Genomic DNA, 20,657 nt, shown 5'->3' on the forward strand with positions numbered 1-20,657 from the left:
CATTGTTTTGAGTCACAAAAGTACCGTTTGTGTACACAGGAGCAGAGATTACATGGAACGCAAGGTAGAGCTGTAAGGTTCAACTCCATCTGACCCATTATAAAACTCATAGGTACAAGTACTGCTTAGATATTTATTAAGTTTACACCAATCAGTTACAGGAAAGTAGCATTGCTGGTATTATCTCTTGAATCCATAGGAAAACAAGATACAACTTGAAGATGCTGTCCTGTGGAGACTGCCCCTGCCGAAGGGACACTCCTTGCCACCATCACTTCCCTTGTTCTAATGTCTGTGAGATGTGGAGGTGAGTTACACCAGCTCCAGCTATTCTGCCTCTCTTCCCAATGCAAAGAAAAGTTGACTATAAATGTGTAGAGATAATAGAACACAACAGATACTGGTTAGACACTAAGCAGTTACTCCTGTTCCATGGCTTAAAATGACTGTTACAAATAGGAAGCAATAGTACTGTGAATGCAGTTAACTGCATACTTGAATCGTAGTTGCTTTCTCTACCCTCACTGATAATTTTCCACTGTGCATGTAAAGCATTAACAAGAAGATGCATTACCACTTTCAGGCATCTTTGTCTTAGTTTCTTTGCCCTCTCTTGACAAGCTGTACTGTCTTTCCATCAAGTGTAATTAATTGTGACCACGCGTGAAGTCAAGCTGCTTTCAAAGAATGTTTTGCAAGTGTTTCCTCTATCCTCCTGTAGCAGTTGGAAGTATTCTTTACCTCCTTCCTCTCCGCCTTCTTTCTGGTTTACAGCTGCACACAGCTTTGTGAAGTACACTCTTTGGTACCGGCTTCCCATGTGCACATGCCTAATGCCTCGAGGAAGCACCTGCATAATATAGAGCCTACTGCTTTGAAATCAAACATCAATGCATTGACATAAACTTTTTACGTAGGGACAGAGCCAATGACTTTACCAGTGGCGTTAGAATACCTGACTCTGCGAGTCTCAAACACATGGCTTCCTTGCTCAGCCCGGCCACAGCGTCAGAGGGAGAGAGCACATGAGCTTTCTAAAGCCAGGGCAAACACAGTCAGACCACTGGTGTAAGTGGGGCTGAAGATAACAGAAGAGACCTGTCAGTCTTGCACTGTAAATTAGGGGGTGCTTTATACCAGCTCCCTGGCGTGAAATCTGTCAGGAGGAAGGTAAGATTTGAACCTGTGCAACTAAACGGTGTTGTGCTCCACATGGACATGGCAGTTCAGTTACAGCTCAGGAAGTGTGCAGTACTGGAAGTGTGCGTGCACATGATTTATTGCAACTGTTGGCCTTGACTGGTACATTACACCTACAGTTCATTTTATTCAACAAAATCCACACCACTTAACTCATTAGCTCAAATCAAACCACAAGCACTGCAGAATGAGACCACCCAAAGAAAGAGCGGGGAGGGGTCGAGAAGAGGCACGTTTATAGCCTGAGGTGCTTAGTGCAGACCGACTTACATCCCAGAACTAAGCGGATACAGGCCCTTATCCCAGTACAAGAGACCCCAGCTTTTTGCTGGGGGATAAAAGTTATCTACAGACTCCAGCTATCAGTTGTTCTTCCAATTCAAGAGCAGCCAGTGTCAAAAACATCATTCAGGTAGTTACCAAGAGCCCTAGGGTGGAGTGTTTATTCTAGATGATCAGGTTACAAAGAATGTGTAGCCCATGGTTGGCAAAAAAAAAAAGAAAAAAAAAATTAGCAGCCTCACTCACCCACATTAAAACAGTTGAACAACTGAGAGAAGCCAGGAGGTTCCTTCTACCACTAGTGCCAGTACGCGTTTTAAAATACACAAATTCATCAAGAGTCACTTCAAAACCAAGTAGCCAAGTTCTGCTTCACACTCACCTCAGCTTTAAATCTTTCCAAGACAGGAGAACAGGAGGAATTCTTGCTCTTTAGAAAAAGAACAGATATAGCAGCTAACACTCTAAAGCCAGGAAGCTTTTTTGCCTGTTTCCAGTGCAGTGGAAACCAGTTTCTCAAGTGAGCAGTTTGATGGCTTTACTGGAACAGCACTACTGTCATAGTCAGATAGATTTCTGCCCATGAATACTTCTAGGGAAATAAAGGCTCTCTGCCTCTTCACTTAGGTGATATTGCAGTATTCTGGCAGTGCCACAAAGCTGTAAAGAACCAACTTGGCCTAAACTAGAAACCTTGGCTCATTTGTCCCTGGGTTGTTTCTTTCAAAACTTTGTTTCAGTATAAACTAATTAGGCAGTGGGAATCAAAACACCTTCCTTCAACATATACTGTCATGGTTTCCTCCTGAACCCCCTAGAAGCCCTGGAAACACAAGTTTAGTCTCTTTAAACTTAAATACTTAAACTATAGCAGCAAAACAAAGCAAAATGAAAAGAAAACCAGGAGAGGAAACTTCTCTTGAATAGCAGAATCACTTTGTGTGAACAACAGAGGTGCTGAACAGTAGCTTCTGCTTCTGTTTCTTTCTTTTCTTGCCTCCCTTTTCCTCTGTGAAGGATTAAAATGATACTGTCATTCTTCTCATGGAACAGGAATGTCACACAGAAATGACTTCTACAGGCCCGTGATACTTCTTATCAACCCACTAAGCACGAGGGAGCTTAAATTTAACAAAAAATTACTGCAGACAAACTAAGTGACACTCCATCACACCTAAAACACACCTAATGCTATTACAACAGAAGATCTTAGGACTGCAAATGTGCACCAGTTTGCCTTTCAGACAGGTATCGCTTTCATCCATGCCCGAAAACCACAACAATTTCTCTGAAACTCCCAGGCCCTCCCGTCCAATTCTCCATCATTGAGTGCAGTCTCCAAACAGAAGCCAAAGCTAAACATCACAACTGAGCATTATAAATGAGTTTTTAATCAGCCAGCACCAGGCTTAGAGGTTTAAGTTCATCTCTGTTTGTTTCAGAGTCCCTAATTTGAAATCTCAGCTAGCAGTTACCTTGAAATTTTGGTCAAACTTAAGTGGTAGTTCAGCAGGTATTTTTATTTTAAAAGTACGTAACCTGAACTTCCTTGAGATAAAGCTTAAATTCAGTTTCAGTAGAGACATGGCAAACTTGATTGTCAAAAGCCATCTTTGTCCTAACAGGATTCTTTGCTAGTTGGAGATCTCAGCTCCCACTAAGAGAGCTGCTTTAAGCTAAGAGAAGCCCTAGTCAAGCTGTTCAGAAACCACAACCTGACAATGTTCAGAACTGTTCTGTGGCCAATATTTGGTCCCCAAAATTGCTGCTCTCACTTCTCCCAGAGGAAGAAGGGGAAATTCTCAGTTTTTTTCTCTTCAGAAATTTTGCATGCCTTCCCCCCGCACCTTTTACCTGATAAATGATCAGCTGTGGACGGTTTGTCCAGTTTCAGGAGGGCTGCCTCAATGGCTTGGCTGAAGGAATTCTGGAAGCTGGGCACAGGTATACGGTCAGAGCTGTCACTTTCTCCATCACTGTCCACTGGCACAGGGAGTGCCAGAGTGTTCTCATCTGAAAGAAGGAAACAGGCAGAAGGCTGTATAAAACTTTCACAGTGCATATGCTCCTCCACACTCCAGGTGTTTCTTGTGAAATTACAGGAAACCTGAAAGTAGTAATACCAAATTTTCTTACCCCTTGTCTTTGGAGCAGGTTTGGGCCATGTTTCTGGTTTTGCCTTTCCAACTCTCAACATCTATCAAAAAAGTTGTAAGATACGATTAAATCCCATGTACTAGAACAATCCTGCACATCCCTTAAGTTGCAAGAAAATCTAGGAACCCCTTGAAGCAATCCAACGCTATGTTGTCTCCATAAGATTTATCCCACGGTGTTTCTGTGGGGGAAGCAAAATCCCCCCCCCCCCCAATTCTGTTGGGGGAAAAAGTTCTCAGACTAATCCCTAACGAAGACAACAAGCAATTCTGACCAGATTTACTCTGCTACATGGCTTACCTGGGCAAAGGAAGGGAAGGGAGACTCTTCTTCTAAACTCCCACAGAGCAACGGGCTGACCTGGCTGGCAGCAGGTGACAGTGGAGTTGGAATAGACTCTACAGAGAAAGCAGCAGATAATTAAAGCCAGTTGCATTTGGCAAAGGCACTCATTATGCTGCTTATCAGGATGAAACAGAAATGAAGTTTTGTTATCTTATGTAATTAACCATTTTTATCTCATCAGTTCCATCCATTAGTCACACAGTGGGACCTCTCAAATTTCCTCAATCTTTTTGTTCAAGGAAGATTTAAGTTTGGGCTGTTTTTTTGGGGGGAGCTGTTTCCTTATTTTAGGCTGTTGTGTACGTTTTTTGTTTTGGGCTGGGGGGGGCTTGTTTGGGGTTGGGTTGTTGCGGTTTTTTTTCCAAAAAACATTCAAGAATAGTTTCTATTTAATGGGGGTTTTTTTATGAACTGCAAGATAAAACATTTAGTAACACATCACTGGACAACAACCTAACTGAGTGCTCATCAACTACATTTTATTTTAGTATAACGTGGTAGGGTAGACTGAGAGGGTAGAAAGAAAAAATGCCAGTAGTGTTTTTCTGGCATACACACTTTTCTTCCACTTTTGGGGAACTTTTTTTTTTTCCTTTCTTTTCGTCTGCCTCAGCAAAGATTTAAAAGTTGGAGCAACTACAGTGCAGATCTCATACTGTCACTGAAGCAGAGGTAGTAAAAAGCAGACAAAGGACCAGAATGTTTCTTAGCCATGTCAGCCTTTTGTGTATGATCTCACAGGCAACCTAGGAAAGACGCAGTCTTTGATCAGTATTAAGGAAGTTTAGCGTGATGACCTGAGCAGTAGATCCCAAAAGAATGATCAAGAACTATATGTGATGTGTTTTTCCAGATGCTCACCTGTCTGAAACACAGGGCTTCTGCCAAGAGGAGACAGACAGAAGCTCTGATGATCAGTGCTGGTAGTTTCTCCGGGGCAAGAGGTAAAAGCAGGGAACTGCTGCAGATTCTCTAAAGCAATATGGACCTCTGGATCTAGAAAGAGGTTTTAAATTAAAGCACTACACAATGTGGGGGAGAACTGTCAACATGCAAGTTGTTTCAGGAATCTAGGAGGTGCCAACTCAATTTTCTTTCCACCCTCTATTTTAGAGACCAGTACAAGCCCTGCTGCTGGATGGAAGCAGTTCCTAGGCGGTTTTTTTCTTTTTCACTTTTCACTCAATATCATAATTACTATAAAAACAGAAACCAAGAATCCTGAGAGCTACATACACCATGGAGACAGCTGTGCCCACAAATGCCCTCTGTCTCTCCCGTAACAGGCAGGTATGCAGAAATTGCATAACATCATTTAACACCCTGGCTAAAACAGCTTATATTTTTTGCTCTACAGATGATGTTTCTAGTATCTTGTAATCTTGTTCTAAGTACGCACTACAAACTAAAGGCCTTAAGAGTTCATCCTATAGCTCAAGAAATCAGCTCAGCAACTAAAGATGACTGGAAATCCACCAGTTAGGCTCAGTCACTACTTACATTTGCCCTGTTTCTTGTTTTCTTCTATCTCAATTCTGCGTTCACGTCGTCGTTCATCACGAGCTTTCTTCTGCCGTAGACGTTTCCTCTTTTCAAGGTCATCTAGGAGCAACGCATAGCATTGGATATCGAAAAACACAGTATTTTGGCAATGTTTCCTCCAGCTTTGAGAACAACGTATTCAGTTATAACATGTTAGTAACAAAACATGCTTACAAACAACATATGCTCTTACAAGCAGTCAGGCTTTTTTATTCTTTGTATAACTGTTGTCTATAAAACAGCGAACTGGGGTTGTTCTGTCTAGTATCAGACAGTTGGTGCAAGAGGAGTAAAGATGCTGTGAATGTTCTTTTCTTCTGCCATTAAGGGAACGCCTTCCCCTTCACCCTCACGGATACATGACAGAGCCTATGAGAAAGGTAGTACCAACCTGAAAACAACTCTAAAGTCTCCTTAGAGATGATTGGTGGCTTCAGAGCCAGTTCACAAATGCTGAACTCACAGGTGAGGGGCAAGTGACAGAGGTAGCGATGACGCTGTCTTATATCCTGATTTAAAAAAAAGAGTAGATGTATGATCACAACAAGGTCTAGAGGCTGCCATAGTGATGAATAGCTCATGGACCTAGAACGCCCACCATTCATCAAATCAAATGGAAAAAAAAATAGCAGCAGTGACACAACAATCACTTTATAAACTACAAACACATGAAGGATGCCCTGGGTCAGAACCAAATGCTCTACATCATAATCAGATTTGGATGCAGTTACTCCAGCTTGCTTACTGATTTTCTTGTTATTCCTCCCTTCTCACTCATATTCACTGGAATAAAATTCTACACCAGTCTTACAATGCAATTATTTTTGCACTGTATCAAATTTGCCTTTTACACTTAAATTATTTGGACCAATGTCTTATATCCTGATTTGCTAGACTTTGCACCGCTTTGCTAGACTGAGACAAGCCAAGTTTTCTATTTTCCTTGCAGAGCCAAAAAACTTGAAGACAATTCCCTACTACCTCCCCATGCATTCTTACTTGAGCACTTAATTTCTTGAAGATGAATTAAGAATTATATATAGTTGTTACTGCACATGCCAATTGTTACAGTTGTCTTTATCTGAAGTAAAGGAATCCAAGACCCATCCCTTCTTCCAGAACTTCAGCGTCTTAAGCACTTTCACTCCCTCTATCTCAAATGCTGAAGTTTTCTTTCCATCCTCTTTATTTTCGTAACATCCCACCTCTACTCTCGATGCTCAGAACCAACTGTTTGTTCAAGACAGAGGCAGAACACTTCTTCAGGTTGAGAAACATGATAATCTGCCTAGTTCAAGCTACTGTCTTATATGAGAAAAAGAATTTACATTTTTTAAGACAGCTTTAACAACAAACCAATCTTAAGCTCGCAATTCTCTTACTCCTAGAATTTCCTACCTTCTAGAAAAAAGCTAGACTGCAGTCTACTTATCAAAGGCAACATAAGGTACTGCACTTTACAGAGATGCCCTTCACAGATTAGCATGCCTACCCATTCATAGTTATTATTTCTTATTGCTGAAGACAAACAAGTCTCATCTGTCAGCTACAACGATGAATCTGCTAAAACAAGGGCCTTTAATTACTAAGAAGATAAAATAACTACCTCTGTCATTGAGTAGCCAGTTATCTCCACTACAGCTGCAGTTATCTTCTCTGGACTCTTCTCCAGGCTGCCGTATTCACGAACAAGACATCGAACATTCACAGGGTGGAGATACATACACTGTCCATCCTCCGCTATAAGATAAGATATCGTCACTTATTCTTTGCCTGTTAATTTTCAGTACCCTTCTCCCCACCTCAGTGCATTCACCAGTAATAAAATTAAAAGTCCCACAGAAACTCAGAAAGGAGCTTTATTTCACAGGGCTTAGCTGCACCTAATGAACTGACATCTTCCTCAAGAGGATCCCCAAAGGTGGCATCTCTGCCCCTATGATTCCAGGATTTCATTGCACTGACCTTGATAGAAATAGTAAAAAGGAGAGTTGCTAAGATGTCCACTGCTAATCGTATCTTTAGATTCTTGGTAGCTTGTTTCAGCTGGATTTGGTTCTTCTGTAGTGTTCGTATCGGGTTCCCCTACAGTGTCCACCTCAGGTACCTCCTCTTCATCCAGCGCTGCCTCTTCTGCTTCCACAGGAGGCGAAAAGGAACTTGCCAGTTCAGAGCAAGGCTCCACAAGCTCCTCATCAAATGCAGAGAGATATTCCACACCACACTACCACAGCAGAGAGCATACAGTTAGTACCACATCACCGCCTTTCAAAGATTATCATCTCTGCAAAAATCTTTGGCACCAGTTCACCATACACTGCAGTGTAAAGTGGCAGAATTAAGCATTACCAAGATCTGCCAGAGCAGAATTGCCACCCACCTTTTTCTCTTGGGAAACTGCAGGCTCCACTGCCTTGGAGCTTTCTAGGACCAATTCTTCCATAGCTGCACCAATTCCAGCAATGCCATTGTTTTTATCCTGGTCAGCAGAGAGTGCTGTTTCTCGCTCCTACAGGTTATCCAAAGAGAACAAGTTTTGATTCCCTATTTAAGCCACGAGACTATCACCATGGTTATTTTTAGCCTTGTTCTGTACTTCAGGTTTTCATAGATCTATAAATCATCTGTGACAAAGAGTGACCTTTGAAGAGAGGTCCTCTCCTTCTTGTTACTAGAAAGCACACCCATTGTAGGATGCCCAAATGCTTTGAAAAGGAGTATTCTACAGGTTCGCTCATGTCTGCCCAATAGAAGTTATCCCAGAAATTGCTGGATCTGAAAGGGAAACACATCTTCCTTTGAAAGCAGAACTCCTTTACGTTTATGGAAGGAACACCATTCAGTAAATATCATTCTGTTTGGTTATTTTGAACATCATGCCAGATACCTGGGGTCCAAAGGTGATAGTCTCCTCCAAGATTTATAATGCTATTCTAGCAGCAAACCTCGCTAGTATGTACATCGTGGAGACCAGAACAATCACACACAACCACTTATCAGCAGAACATAGATGCTCAGCACTCCGCATATTCTTAAAAGTAAAATTACTCCACAGAGGTTCTCACCTTCAGTTCCTGGATAGCCGCCTCAATAAAGCAAGCCTCTGGGGTGTGTTTTTCTTCCTCATACTGTTTTAGTAATGCCGCTTTCTCCTCCAGAATCACCAGCTGCAATACCTGCTCCCTGGATGCCAGAAGCAGCTTTGAATACTGACTATGCTGGTCATCTGAACAGAAGGAGCACCAAATCATTAATATCTGCATGTAGAGACCGATGTTTCTTCTGAAGTTTTGTTACTGCTCCCTTTTGTGAGTTAATCCACCCCAGGGCAGACAATGCTTAGCAAGAGTTTGATACAGACTGCGCATATTACCATTATATCATTGATGACACAAGCTGGTGCCACACACCTGCTCTGCTACACACACCTCCCCCACACAGCTGTTTATCTGCCACTTTCAACCTGTCACTTCACCACTCAGTTACTACAAATCAAAAGAAAATCAAGTCAAACTTCTATGCTGTGGAAGCACCACCTTTGAGAAGCCTTGGGTGGTCAAAACTTCCTGAAACAATGCAGTCTGCAGCTTCTTCCTCTTCTCTATATCCTCAAAAATACTGCAACTGGAAAGCTCTGCACAAGTGACCGCTGTTTTGGCTCAAACTAGTTCATAAACCCATAAGTACTCAAAATTCATACAAAATATTATTATGAGTTTTTTTTCTTTACAAGAAGCACAGCAGAAATGGTAAACTACAGAATTGCAAGTTTAGCAAAAGGTAGTCTTCTTTGTTACTGGAGAGTTTATCTTAACTTTAAAGCTTAGAGCAACCACAGCCTCACCTACTAGCACAGTCCCTATACTCGCTGCTCCCCAAGGGTCCAACCTTGTCTACAGAACACCAAGTTAATGCCGAATTTCCTGGGCTTAGAATGATCTCAAATCCCATATTCATTCTTTTGTTTATTTTATGAAAGGATTTATTACTTTCAAATACTGAGGAACATGTAAGCACGCGCCCTGCCTGCTGGATACCCGTCATGCATTAGGAGACTTGACTTTTTACAGAGAGCTTAAATGCACGCAGCCTTTCACAAGTGTGACTGCAAAATGAAGTGAGCCAAGACAGCCCACAAACCAGCAATGTTAAGTAAAATTATTTCTTTAGTCACAAAATTTTTGTGATACTAACAGATAAGATGACGATGTGTTAGTCACATTACTTGACTGGAGAAAACCAAAGAAGTCAGGCAACAGATGTTTGGAATAGGTTTGCAATAATTTTGATTATTTTCCCATATCATTCTCAGATTTTAGTTGGTAAGTGAAGATGATGATGAAAACCATGTGGAAGATCACATCCTTGAAATAGTTTAGACAGAGACAGTTATTTTTGCTAAGCTGTACAATGAGGAGCCAGGAGGGAAAAAAGCTAAGGACACTGAAGAGACAACAAAAGCAGCAAGAGTCACACCAATGACTCTACGATACACAACACGCATCAAACTAACACCAACGGCTGAGAAGGCAAGAGCTGCAGCGCAGTAACTTGAAAGGAAACCACAGAAGTTAAAGCCTTATAAAAAACAAAGCGTGAGCAGAAAGCTTATTATTAATATGTGGTCATTAAGGTTTTCAGCTGCTAAACCTCATGTTTTGTAGTCTGGTCTATTTTAAGGTGACAGCAGGGCATTGCCATGGTAAATCCTCTCTACACGAGTCCTAGTCACAGTTAGGAGCAGGACGCCAACCACCAGGACTCAGACAGACTCACCTCTGATGTAAACAGGCTGCACCACATTCATCCACTGAGATTTGGGCAGTGCTATCAGAACACCTTTCTCTCTTCTCATAAGTTGCATTGTAATGGTATCACCAATTGCATATTGACGTGTTTCCATGGCAACAACACTGCAACGTAAGGGGGAGGTTAGTAGGGTAAAAATGACATTTCAAAAAGATGCATCATTTAATAAATATAAAGCCTCACCTCTTGAGATCCTTCTTGTGAACAGAGCCGTAACAAATAGGACATTTACTCCAGGTCTTTTCACTCAAGGAGAGATAGTGAAGGATACATGCCCAACAAAAGATATGCCCACAGCGGGTGATCTTTGCTGCGGTTGGTGGGTACAGACATATGGGGCAAGAGGGCACTTCATGGCTACAAATTCGCTGAAATGGCACATGAGAAGAACAGTACAAGTTTTAGACTTGGAAATCAGTCCCTGTGCTACAAAATAAGCCACCTGTAAGATCTACTCTAACATACTAATCTTCCAGCTCTTTAGGCTCTGCTTATTTACCAATAAATTAAGTACACTGTGAACTAAGTATCACCTTCAGAATGCACAAGGAATAACCATCAAAGCCACCCATCTGGTATTTCTACTCTAATGACATTAAAAAAGTGACTTTTCTCATGTTTCTTCTCATGTATTCACCATCTGTAAGAGTCAGCAGCATCTTCATCATCCGGATTGAGACACTGAGAAGACAGCAAATGAGCCCTGTCGCCTCACTCACACAAGCAGATCTGTGCAGCCCTGTTTAGCTGCGAGACTGGACTTACCTATTTCCATGAACATGCTAGTTTAGTCAGACACTTTACTAGCATCTATATGTTGCAGAGACGTAACTGCCAAGCAAGCACCTAGATTTTTCATCTCTCATGTAGCACCGGGTAACAGTAAGCCTACCTCCTCTCCAGCTACACCATGCACCAAGACTAGTCTTGGCAGATAATAAGTTTCTACTTGAGGCAACCCAAAGTTCTGACCACAATTCTCAAGAGATTTTCCATTTTGTTGCTAGGCAAGATGGGCCACCTATGCACAGAATAATTCTTCAAAATTCTACACTCTAGTCCTCTTCCATGGACTCATGCCCAAGTTTTCTGTTAATATCTCGATCACAAGGACTCTGTCTACAGAATGTCAGATACTATTTTTGATGAGCTCCCATCTGCGAAAGCAAGGAGAAGCTGCTAATTCTCCTAATAGATTTTAGCACTTCTCTTTTCCTGTCATGAAAGTATTTCATAATATATTCCATGACAGATCTTTCCCAGTATTGTGGGAGTGACAGAAGAGGCCTCAACTCAAAAACAGCTGAGTTTTACGTAACAGCACAGAGATAAAGAGGCAGTTAAAGACAGGTTGAGCTTCTTAATAAGAGGAGGAAAAAAAAAATCTAGCCCATCACAACTGACCACTTGCTCCACAAAGTCCCAGTTGACCAAGGTATCTGGATCAGCAAAGTGGACTGTGTAGTCCTGTTCTTCAGAGACAACAAACTGGCAGCTGGGGAAAGGCAAAGAGACAGATGATCCACTCAGTTGTTTCTAAATATTCTTTGAGAACTATCCTATAGGATTCTCTGAGCTTCTTCTTTGTCCAGCAGAAAACTGCTGGACGCAGTCAGTAACTTCTACCAACAAAACCCAAAAGAGTTCAATTCAGAACCAGATTTCCAGAATACAGGTGTGTGCAATTTCAGTTAGACACAACATCACACACTAAGTACAGAATGAGACAGGCAGACTGGTTTCCCAGAAACATCTAAGAAACAGCCAGGTCCATCAGGGATCTATTAAAAAACAGGGAATCCACAAGTGGAAAAAATATGCTCACAAAAACTAGAACTACTGGGGTTCCCACAAATAGACTTCACTACAATAAGACACAAAACAATAGGGAAAAATCTGCAGCATCAATGCTGGAAATAGTTTTTGTTATCTTTAACGTGATCAGACACAGGAAGTCCTGAACACATTTCAAATTCCCGTGAAAGCGACCATTATTTCCAGTCAAAAGCAATTCTGCTGCTGGATTACTATACTGATCATTTGGGTTACACTACATACCTAGGGGCCTGTGAAATAATCAGCAGTTTAAGAATTAAGACCCGTATAAGTAATTGCTTCTGGGACTTGTAAATTCAGATTAGCTTTCATACAGCAATTGCTACCCCTACCATCTCAACATATTATTTTTTGGAAAAAACAATGCATATCCCATAAGGGAACTGCATAGGACTTCCCAAATGGATTGTCATATTCCACAGGCGATGCTAGAAAATTACAGAAGACTAATTGGTTTGTATCTAAAGGACTCACTCCATCAGATCCCTTGTAAATAGGTAAAGACCACAACCTGATAAGATTTTTCTCTTTCAAGTGTAGTCTTTACCACTAAAAACACTACGGAGAGGTAACTTCACCCTGGAAAAGTCAATACAAGTAGCCAAGGTCAAACACAATTCCCTGTCTGATCATCCCTTACAGCTCAGTGTCTCTGTAGAAGAGCCCTGCCAGTCTTCCACTCACTTGGCCTGTAGGAAGAGCTCCTTGTTGAAAGGCTTATGTCCCCACTTGTTCCTTTTCCCCCAGTTGCCATGTCCATTCCCATCAAAATGGCCTGCTTGGCCACGGGGTTCAAAAGTGAAGTTCAGTAAGTGGTTCAGATTAATCTTCTTGGGACCAGAGAATTGGGCAGGGCTGAACTCTGCCCGCTGAGCCTCTGCTACCTAAGAGACAACAGCATTTGTTAGAACTTGCTAGAATTTACTGCAAAAACATCAGTACAAGTTGATACCCAGGCCCCATTAGCAATTACGTACAGAATATGCAGCATCCACTCACTCACCTTCGCCCATTCCAGTTCTGCAAATCAAGTAGTGCAGCGTTAGAAGTGCATGAGAACATGAAAGTTGGAACTGAGTGGTCTTACCCCCACACTGATCAAAAGGAGGAGAGCATAAAAACAGCCGTCACAAGGACAAATAAAAGCTGGCAAAACCTTTAGTCCAAGTTAATAACAGAAGAAAATTGTTCGAATCCTGAAAACATTTTTTTAGACAGCCAGTAAGACAAGTCTGATCACTATTTGCACAGGTTGTACTTGTTTTGGTTAGTTTTCATATAATGAAGCAAAGAGGGAAAATTCAACAGAGACAGCAGGGGAGTTCTGACAGTCAGCAATTTAGGTGAGCAGCGCTGCTCATCCACTAAAACTGAAAAATCAGAGTATCAATGAAAACCCACCAATAGCCTACAGCATTTAGACCCACATCAGCATAAAAGCCTCTGGTTTCACTCCATCTTGATGTCATCGAGGCTAATACAATTACTTTCCCCATACCACTCGCACACGCAATTTGTACACCGAAGCGGTTAGACACAATCACCTCAGACTTAAAAGCTGGAAATTGTATCACTAGATATTTTCATGAAGGACCTCTGTTTCATGAGATATGGACACGGCCTGTCTAGGTACCCATTCCTCAGATGGTATTTTTTTATTGCAAGCCTCTGAGAGCAGAGAGCACTCCTCTTCTGTTGTTGCCAAGTTGTTCTGCTCACGCTCACTCTGGCATCTCAACGATGTTAGCACCTCTTATCGCTCTGTCCCTTCCCAGCCCAGGAGCTGGACACAGAAGACCTATCTAGGCGGGTCAGAGCGATCCTCTCGTCCCAAGAAAGAAGGCCTTGGAGGCATGGCATTACAATTCTCACCTCATCTCGTCTTCCACCATTACAAGAGCTAAAAAGTTTGCCACTTCCGCCGCTACCTCCCCTTTGAGGGGGCATCTTGTTAAAAGCTTTGCTTTTCTGTGAATTGGAGCGACGGGACTGACTGGAAAAGTTCTCATTTTTTGAATATGAAGTTTCTCTTTTACGATTATAACGCTGTTTGGATCCACTCGCATTCTTTCCATCTGAAAGACAAAAAAAAAAAAAAAAAAAGAAACAATAATCAGATCAGCAGCCTCAGAGTTGTCCACATGTACTGCTCCTCAGACAGCTTCGCCTCAGAGACGTGCCCACCTCGTTCACTGCCTTGGGCCCTGGTTAAAAGGCTGGTGTTTATCAGGACATCAAACCCCCCCCAGCAACCGACACCAGTTCATTCCTACCATTGCCCAAAGAACCAGTCAAAGAGCATAAAAGAAGGATGCATTTGCTGGGCTTTATATTTTATTAGAGTGGCTGAATTTTCTTTATCTGGATTTGGAACTGCCGTCACCAGACATTAGCGTGTTGCCTGGTACATTAAGTGATAAACACCAACACCACATCTTCATGCCCCATTACAAAAATTGACAACAACTAGTTCATTTTTTCATTCCATTTTCTGAAAACACACAATTTCTCATATGTCGTTCCCTTATATAAATATGCTGCTGCCTGCATGTGTCTTGAAGTCTCCCACTTTGCAAGACCCCCATTCCCTCTTTTCACTCCGTTCTGGCCCCTGCACTTCAAAAGACTCCAATAGACCTAATTCTGTTTTAAAAATACCCTTTTCTTTCATGAGGCAAACAAATGCTAATCGATCTTGAAGCACGAACCCAATGCTTTGGCCTTGCAGGACACATACCTGATATCTAAGTACTAAGTCCACCAGCCCATGCAACAAGACCTGTTTGCCCAAAAAGCACGCCGAGCGCACCACTGACCCTAACGCAGGGCACAGCAGAGAAGCACAAGGCAAAATACTGCAGGAATAAAGCTCACAAGAGCAGAAAAATCAGTCAGACTCCTGAAAGGGGTTTCTAAACAGCTGCTTCATTAGACTGCTAGAACAGAAAATTAATACTATGAAGGTATTTCTAATAATCTTAACACAAGACCGGAGTTGCCCCAAGGATGCAACAGACTGCTTACCTGTCACTTAACCTAGCTTTTCCACCAACTGCCCTCAGTTTTATTTGTAGAAGAGGTACGTTGATAAGCTTGGAAGCAAAACTCCACAGGCCCAGCGAGACGTCTATCCACACCATCCAGCCCCAAAGCCACTCTGGATACGCAGTAAGTGTTGCGCAAACAGCAATGCCTCACACAATATCTAGATCCAGTTTATAAAAGCCTCCTAGTTTGCCTTTTCACACTTTGTAGTCCTCCCCACCCCTTAATATAAATCTTACATGGCAGGCAAACACACCACTGTGATTCAGGATCACGTTACTCACATGGGCAGTTTTCATTACCTGTGCCTCCAGTTTTCCCCTTCCCCAGCACCGATTCCAATCTACCCGAGCATTTGAAACAGCTGGAATGGGATCATTCACACAAAGTCTCACTTTTCTGTTATTTCTAGTTTTCTCTCCCACTTGCACCCCCAAAAAATAAGAGGGGCAGTGGACTGGAAAGTCTGTGTGTTACTGTACGTTACTGAAAATCCGACTTATTCTTAAAATTAAGCAATAAAACTGATTTGACGGAGTTTTGTGGTGGTCTGCTGTTTCTTGCACATGGCAGACTTCAGTCTTTGCCCACAACGACAGCTATAGACGTAAAAAGACGCTATCATTACTTTCACATGATGTGACAGGGGCATTTTGCAGACAAACTTCATTGTCAGAACCGGTCATTTACTCTGCTATTCAAAAGGCTGATCCTCTAATTCAGAATTAAACCAACTCCGTTGGAACCACAGACGTGTAACTCAAACACACGTTTGCACAGTTTGCAGTGCTATAGCGCACGTCAGGCTGAAGACATGGGTTGAGCGTTATCAGGAAAAAAACACACCGGGAGCTGCCAAGCGTCGAGGGTGTGACCAGGTCTGGCTGAATGATTATTTAGATAGACCTTTTCTGAGAGTGTCTGTAGGGAAGAGGCTAAAATCAACACCCCTGAGTCTCTGGTAAAAAATTAAGGCATTTTGAAGAGGTTTTGACTACTGCTTCAGTTATTCAGGAGCAGAGCTTGTCAGTTTAGAGCTCAACCACCCTCTTAAATCTGCAATTTCAGTGAACGCTTCTGAAGCGGAGTTCAGCCTAAAGTGGATCTTTACAAGGCCCAGGAACAGCTTGTACCTGCAGTCGACAGAAGAATTTCCTACCACTGAAGAGTTTTAATCAAGTTAGTCACCATCGAATTTGTCAGTCAACTGGTTTATACACATTCCTGTCATACTACAGGTCCTTTCCGACCAACTCCAAGAGCCTTTGGGAGTCACTATGACGACTCTCACGTTCTATAGGAAAGTCCTCTCCGCCTGCGCCTTTTTTATAGGAAGGACCTTACATGACGGTCTAACAATGCTTCAAACCTCGCGTTTCTCCCCCTAGAATAATTAGCCTCATGAGGATTCTGGCCCATCAGAGCAGCAATGAAACCAGTCAACAGACATCGAAGAGTCTGGAGTATGCATTTGTAAACTGGAACGCTTTTCCCTCGCCACGAATCTAAGCAATGCCGTTCCTTCCAACCTTTCCAGCATGCCACATGTCAGGGACCTTTCTGCTTTGTATCATCCCCTCCTTGCGTTCCCAGGAAAGGCAGGGCAGGACAGGGCTGTCTGCACTCCTGCAGGGAGAAAAGTGGAAGATTCTCACCGCCGTCCTCTCTTGTCAGATCCCAGTTTTAAGTAGCATAGGTTTGGATTTGTGAGCTTCTCTTTTCCTTCTTTTCTTGGCAAATTAGGAATGATCAACAGCACTGGTGAGGTACTTACTCTTCACTCAGGTCCTCAGTGAGTCCTTTTGCCGCTCTCACAGGATCTAACCTATAATAAATATATCTACCCATCCATGCTCCAAAAGAACGCAGACTTATAAAAAAATACCACCTATATAATTTTATAAAACTAGCAACAAAGCTGTTCTTGCATTCTGAAGGAAGCCCTGACATCTGTGGTTTCTCCTGCTGGATGCCACGTGCCACGTTCTGTTAGAGGACCTCTATCTCCAAAGACCCAGAAAGAGGAGATCAAGTTCACAGGACTAAGAGCAGCTCTAAGTGACCACTTTGGTCCTGGAGCTGCAGTGGTTTGCTACTGGGGTGAGGACTGCAGTTTCCTTCCACCTTTGTTTGCCTCTTCTTTTCAGCTGAGCTGTGTTGAAGCCAACTGTATTGCATAAGGGGTTTGGGTGGTGGATCACACTAAGCCCCAGGGTGATTTCAGGAAAACACACTGAAGCTATTGGCTGCTGCTAAGGCAAACATCCCAGTGAGCAAGAGGTGACCGAGCAGTCACACACCCCAGCTAAGCATGCTCTCACCGGAATAATAAGGCCCAGTTTGCGAGAATTAATGCTGTCCATCAGGTCCCGAGGATTGCAGAGAAGCCCAACAAGCCTATTTTCCCTTAGCTACTTTGCTCCATCCTAATGGGATGTGACTCCTCTTGATACACTAATATAACCCAAAGAAACTCTTCTGTTGGAAACTTCCAAGTTTAATTTAGTTTCTAACGCCAAGTCTGAAATATAGCTGGAATCCAACTTCCACAAGAGCTTACAGTATCCTGTTTAGCCCATTTCAGAAAGCTGCGCTGCAAGAGAAACAGAAGGAGAAGCTACTGCAAGGCTTTACAAACATCCACTTCTTCATTTCTTCCGTCGGACTTGATCACAGCACATAACTCTGAAAAGCACCTAAATGGCAAGAGCTTGACTAGACTCAAATGCAGTGACCATCAGTGCAAAAGCCAACTATGCAACATTTCGAGGAGGGCCTGTGGTCCATCAAGAATACTCTCCATTTCAAAGGAGACACAAGATTTTCAGAATACCTCCTATATCTTTCCTAAAACAGGACAGAAATTGGGTGGACCACATCAGCCACATGCAGAATGATAAGGAAATCAAGAAAAAAATCCCGTATGGTGACATGCCAGTGTCTTGCGCGCAACAGCTACCAAAACACTGCCACGATTTAACAGAGCTACATGCTGTATGCTCGTCCTGTGGTTGTTTGCCGTAATCTGACCAAGGGTATCTTCTCATTTTAATTTTCAGTATCCTCCATTTAAGATGTTCTCAAATACACATCTGCTCCTACGAGAAGAGGTTCTAATTTTGCCAGGCCTCTTTGATGAAGCAACTCATTCCATATCCCTTTGGCCTCCACTGTAGTTAAGAAACAGGCATTTTAGAAGCAGAATTATGTCAGGACAAAACTTTCTTCTGTTTTATTAAAAAAAGAGGTCTTCAAAAAGGCTGGGTTTGTTTTTTAGTTAAAAGTTAGTCTATTGTATTGGAGCAGAAGAGTATGGTACATCAGGATTTCTCTCCTCACTGCTCCTCTGCTACTAGTGACATTGTTTCAAACCTGTAAAAAGTGGCATTCCACAAAAATCACTTAACGCTTTTATTCAGGGTTGGAAGGACAGGCCTTTTATTTCCTTCCTCACTACAGACACTGTTTCTTCTACTTAAAGGCATGCCAGCCACAGGACAGGCCATCTTGACTCCTTACTGAAAGGTGTTTATATTCCGTGACCAATCCCCCCTACAGCACCACACAACACTAAAACAAGAAGCTGTAGCGATAAGGTACCTCCTGCTAAGACAGAAACCAGTTCTCGACAACAGGAAAACCTCGTGTCTGCTGGCCTTTCACACTGCCTCTTGCAATACATGCGGAGAAGTTTGTTTATTCCATCAGAAGCCAAAGATCTGGTTCTAAAACTGTTGCATACCTAACACGTGACATCCCTTGTTTCCATTGGTTCGTTCATTAGAAGGGAAAAAATTAAATAAGAGACTGAAAAATAACCACAGTAACTAGGGATAATAAGACCCTCGCATCAAATCCTGTTGCTGATGCAAAAAACTTTACAAATCAGTTAGGAGTTCTTCCACAAACAACTGCCTGAAAAGTTCTTCCCAAAAAGACTTTCATGTGTTTGAATCTGAAGTTAAAACTTAACTATAATCGCACAGTTACACCACAACCTGGGGAGCGGCGGGTGAGCCAACCCCCGCGTCACTCACTTCAGTCTGCCCTGCGGAAGATCAGCAAATAGAGGCGAAGAGCAGGTAACACTTGGTTACCCAGGATCCCAGTGCATTTCCTCCAGATACTCATTTTGTAAACCCTCTGGAATACGCTGCTGCTTTCTCAGAAACCTGAAGTAACACAGCTGAAACAAACCACCGAGGAGGAAGGAAATTAGCACAGCGGTGGTGTTGTAGCAACCTGTTGACACTCTCGCACGTCCTTCTGGGACTAAAAACACTAATTTTAACCACTACTGCCCCATTTCTAGGTTTTAAAAAAAATAAGTAAATAAAATGCAAGGTTGCCAGGAGCACTCTGCTCCCAAAGAGCTTTAGAGAACTGGAGGCAACTCAGGTCTTACCTTGAATAGACAGATGACAGGAACCATAATGGCTCCTCACGAACTGCTATGTCAGCAAAACCAGCTGTTTGCAATGACAGACATAACACTTTGGTTTAAATGCCAGAGGAGCAAACAATGTGTAACCAACTCCGGGCTCCTCCGAAGCGGGTCACTGGCAGACAGCCGGTAAGGGGAACGCTGTCTATCCACACCAGACCTCCTCCGGCAAGACACAAAAGCACCCTCGAGTACAGGATAAAGTTAAGGGTTCTCTTAACAGGCCCTGGCAAACATATATTCTTACTATAAAGCCAAAGCTTTAGCTCTCAAGCTGATTATTCCGATGCTAACAGAGACAGAGCGTTAATCCTTAAAGGAAGAAGGGAGCAGGAGCCACAGCTCGCCCAACAGGGAACAAAGCCGGAAGAGGAAGGAAAAAGAAAGCCAGAACAAGCCGTGACCTGAAACCAAACCCATTAAACTCAGCCGAGAGACAAACAGCCCGGCCAGGAGCGGTTCAGCTTCACGGCAAACCCAGCCCCGGCACTGCCCGGCCCCACGTTACCCCGCTCCTCCCGCCGAGGGGCCACCGCCAACGGCCCGAACCCCCCCCGGGCAGGACCCCCCTCACACCCCGGCTCTTACCGCCTTTGGGCTTAGACTCCCCCGCGGCGGGCCCGGACGAGGCGGACCGCGGCTGCTGCCCTTTGCCGCCGGCCGAGGAGCCGGGCGCACCGGAGCCGCAGGGGCTGCTCTTGTCCATGGCGGAGGCTGAGGCGGGGGTCGGGCCGGGCGGGCTCTGCAGCATCAACGGGCGCCCCGGCGGGCGAGCGGCGGCCCTGGGCGGGGGGGCAGGACGGGCGCTGGCGGAGCCGGCGGGGGCCCAGGCTCATGGCCCGCGGGGGCGACCGGCGGGGGCGGCGCAGCGCGGACTCGGCCTCCTTCATGGCGACATCTTCTCGCTGCTCAGCTCGAACGGGGGGAAGGCCGCGGGAGGCCGGGCCGGGCCTGCGGGGCTCCGGGCGAGGAGGGAGGGAGCTGCTGAGGGAGCCCC

General features: G+C 43.6%; 1 protein-coding gene across 1 annotated transcript; it reads right to left on the reverse strand.

Moving 5' to 3' along the window:
- Positions 1 to 113: 113 nt before the first annotated feature.
- On the reverse strand, positions 114 to 20,412 carry RNF10 (ring finger protein 10). The gene is made up of 17 exons (XM_063350682.1): positions 20,249 to 20,412; positions 14,044 to 14,246; positions 12,856 to 13,055; positions 11,740 to 11,830; positions 10,519 to 10,703; positions 10,303 to 10,439; positions 8,592 to 8,752; positions 7,907 to 8,035; positions 7,492 to 7,750; positions 7,133 to 7,266; positions 5,918 to 6,035; positions 5,485 to 5,586; positions 4,846 to 4,980; positions 3,940 to 4,037; positions 3,619 to 3,679; positions 3,337 to 3,495; positions 114 to 2,491 (listed from the first exon to the last, which is right to left on the reverse strand). Exons 1-17 carry the CDS (start codon positions 20,409 to 20,411, stop codon positions 2,415 to 2,417), a joined length of 2,412 nt encoding a protein of 803 aa, XP_063206752.1. The 5' UTR covers position 20,412; the 3' UTR covers positions 114 to 2,414.
- Between the last annotated feature and the right edge of the window lie 245 nt (positions 20,413 to 20,657).

The sequence above is a fragment of the Chroicocephalus ridibundus genome, chromosome 13, assembly GCF_963924245.1.
Source record: "Chroicocephalus ridibundus chromosome 13, bChrRid1.1, whole genome shotgun sequence".
Lineage (NCBI taxonomy): Eukaryota > Metazoa > Chordata > Aves > Charadriiformes > Laridae > Chroicocephalus > Chroicocephalus ridibundus.

Excerpts from the sequence above, each read along its gene's own strand:
- RNF10 (XM_063350682.1), bottom strand. The coding sequence starts at position 20,411 with ATGCTGCAGAGCCCGCCCGGCCCGACCCCCGCCTCAGCCTCCGCCATG. Across the intron at positions 6,036-7,132 it reads CTGGCTACTCAATGACAGAG|GATATAAGACAGCGTCATCG; the intron begins GTAGTTATTTTA and ends TTTTTAAATCAG. Across the intron at positions 4,981-5,484 it reads AAACAAGAAACAGGGCAAAT|ATCCAGAGGTCCATATTGCT; the intron begins GTAAGTAGTGAC and ends ACCTCTTTCTAG.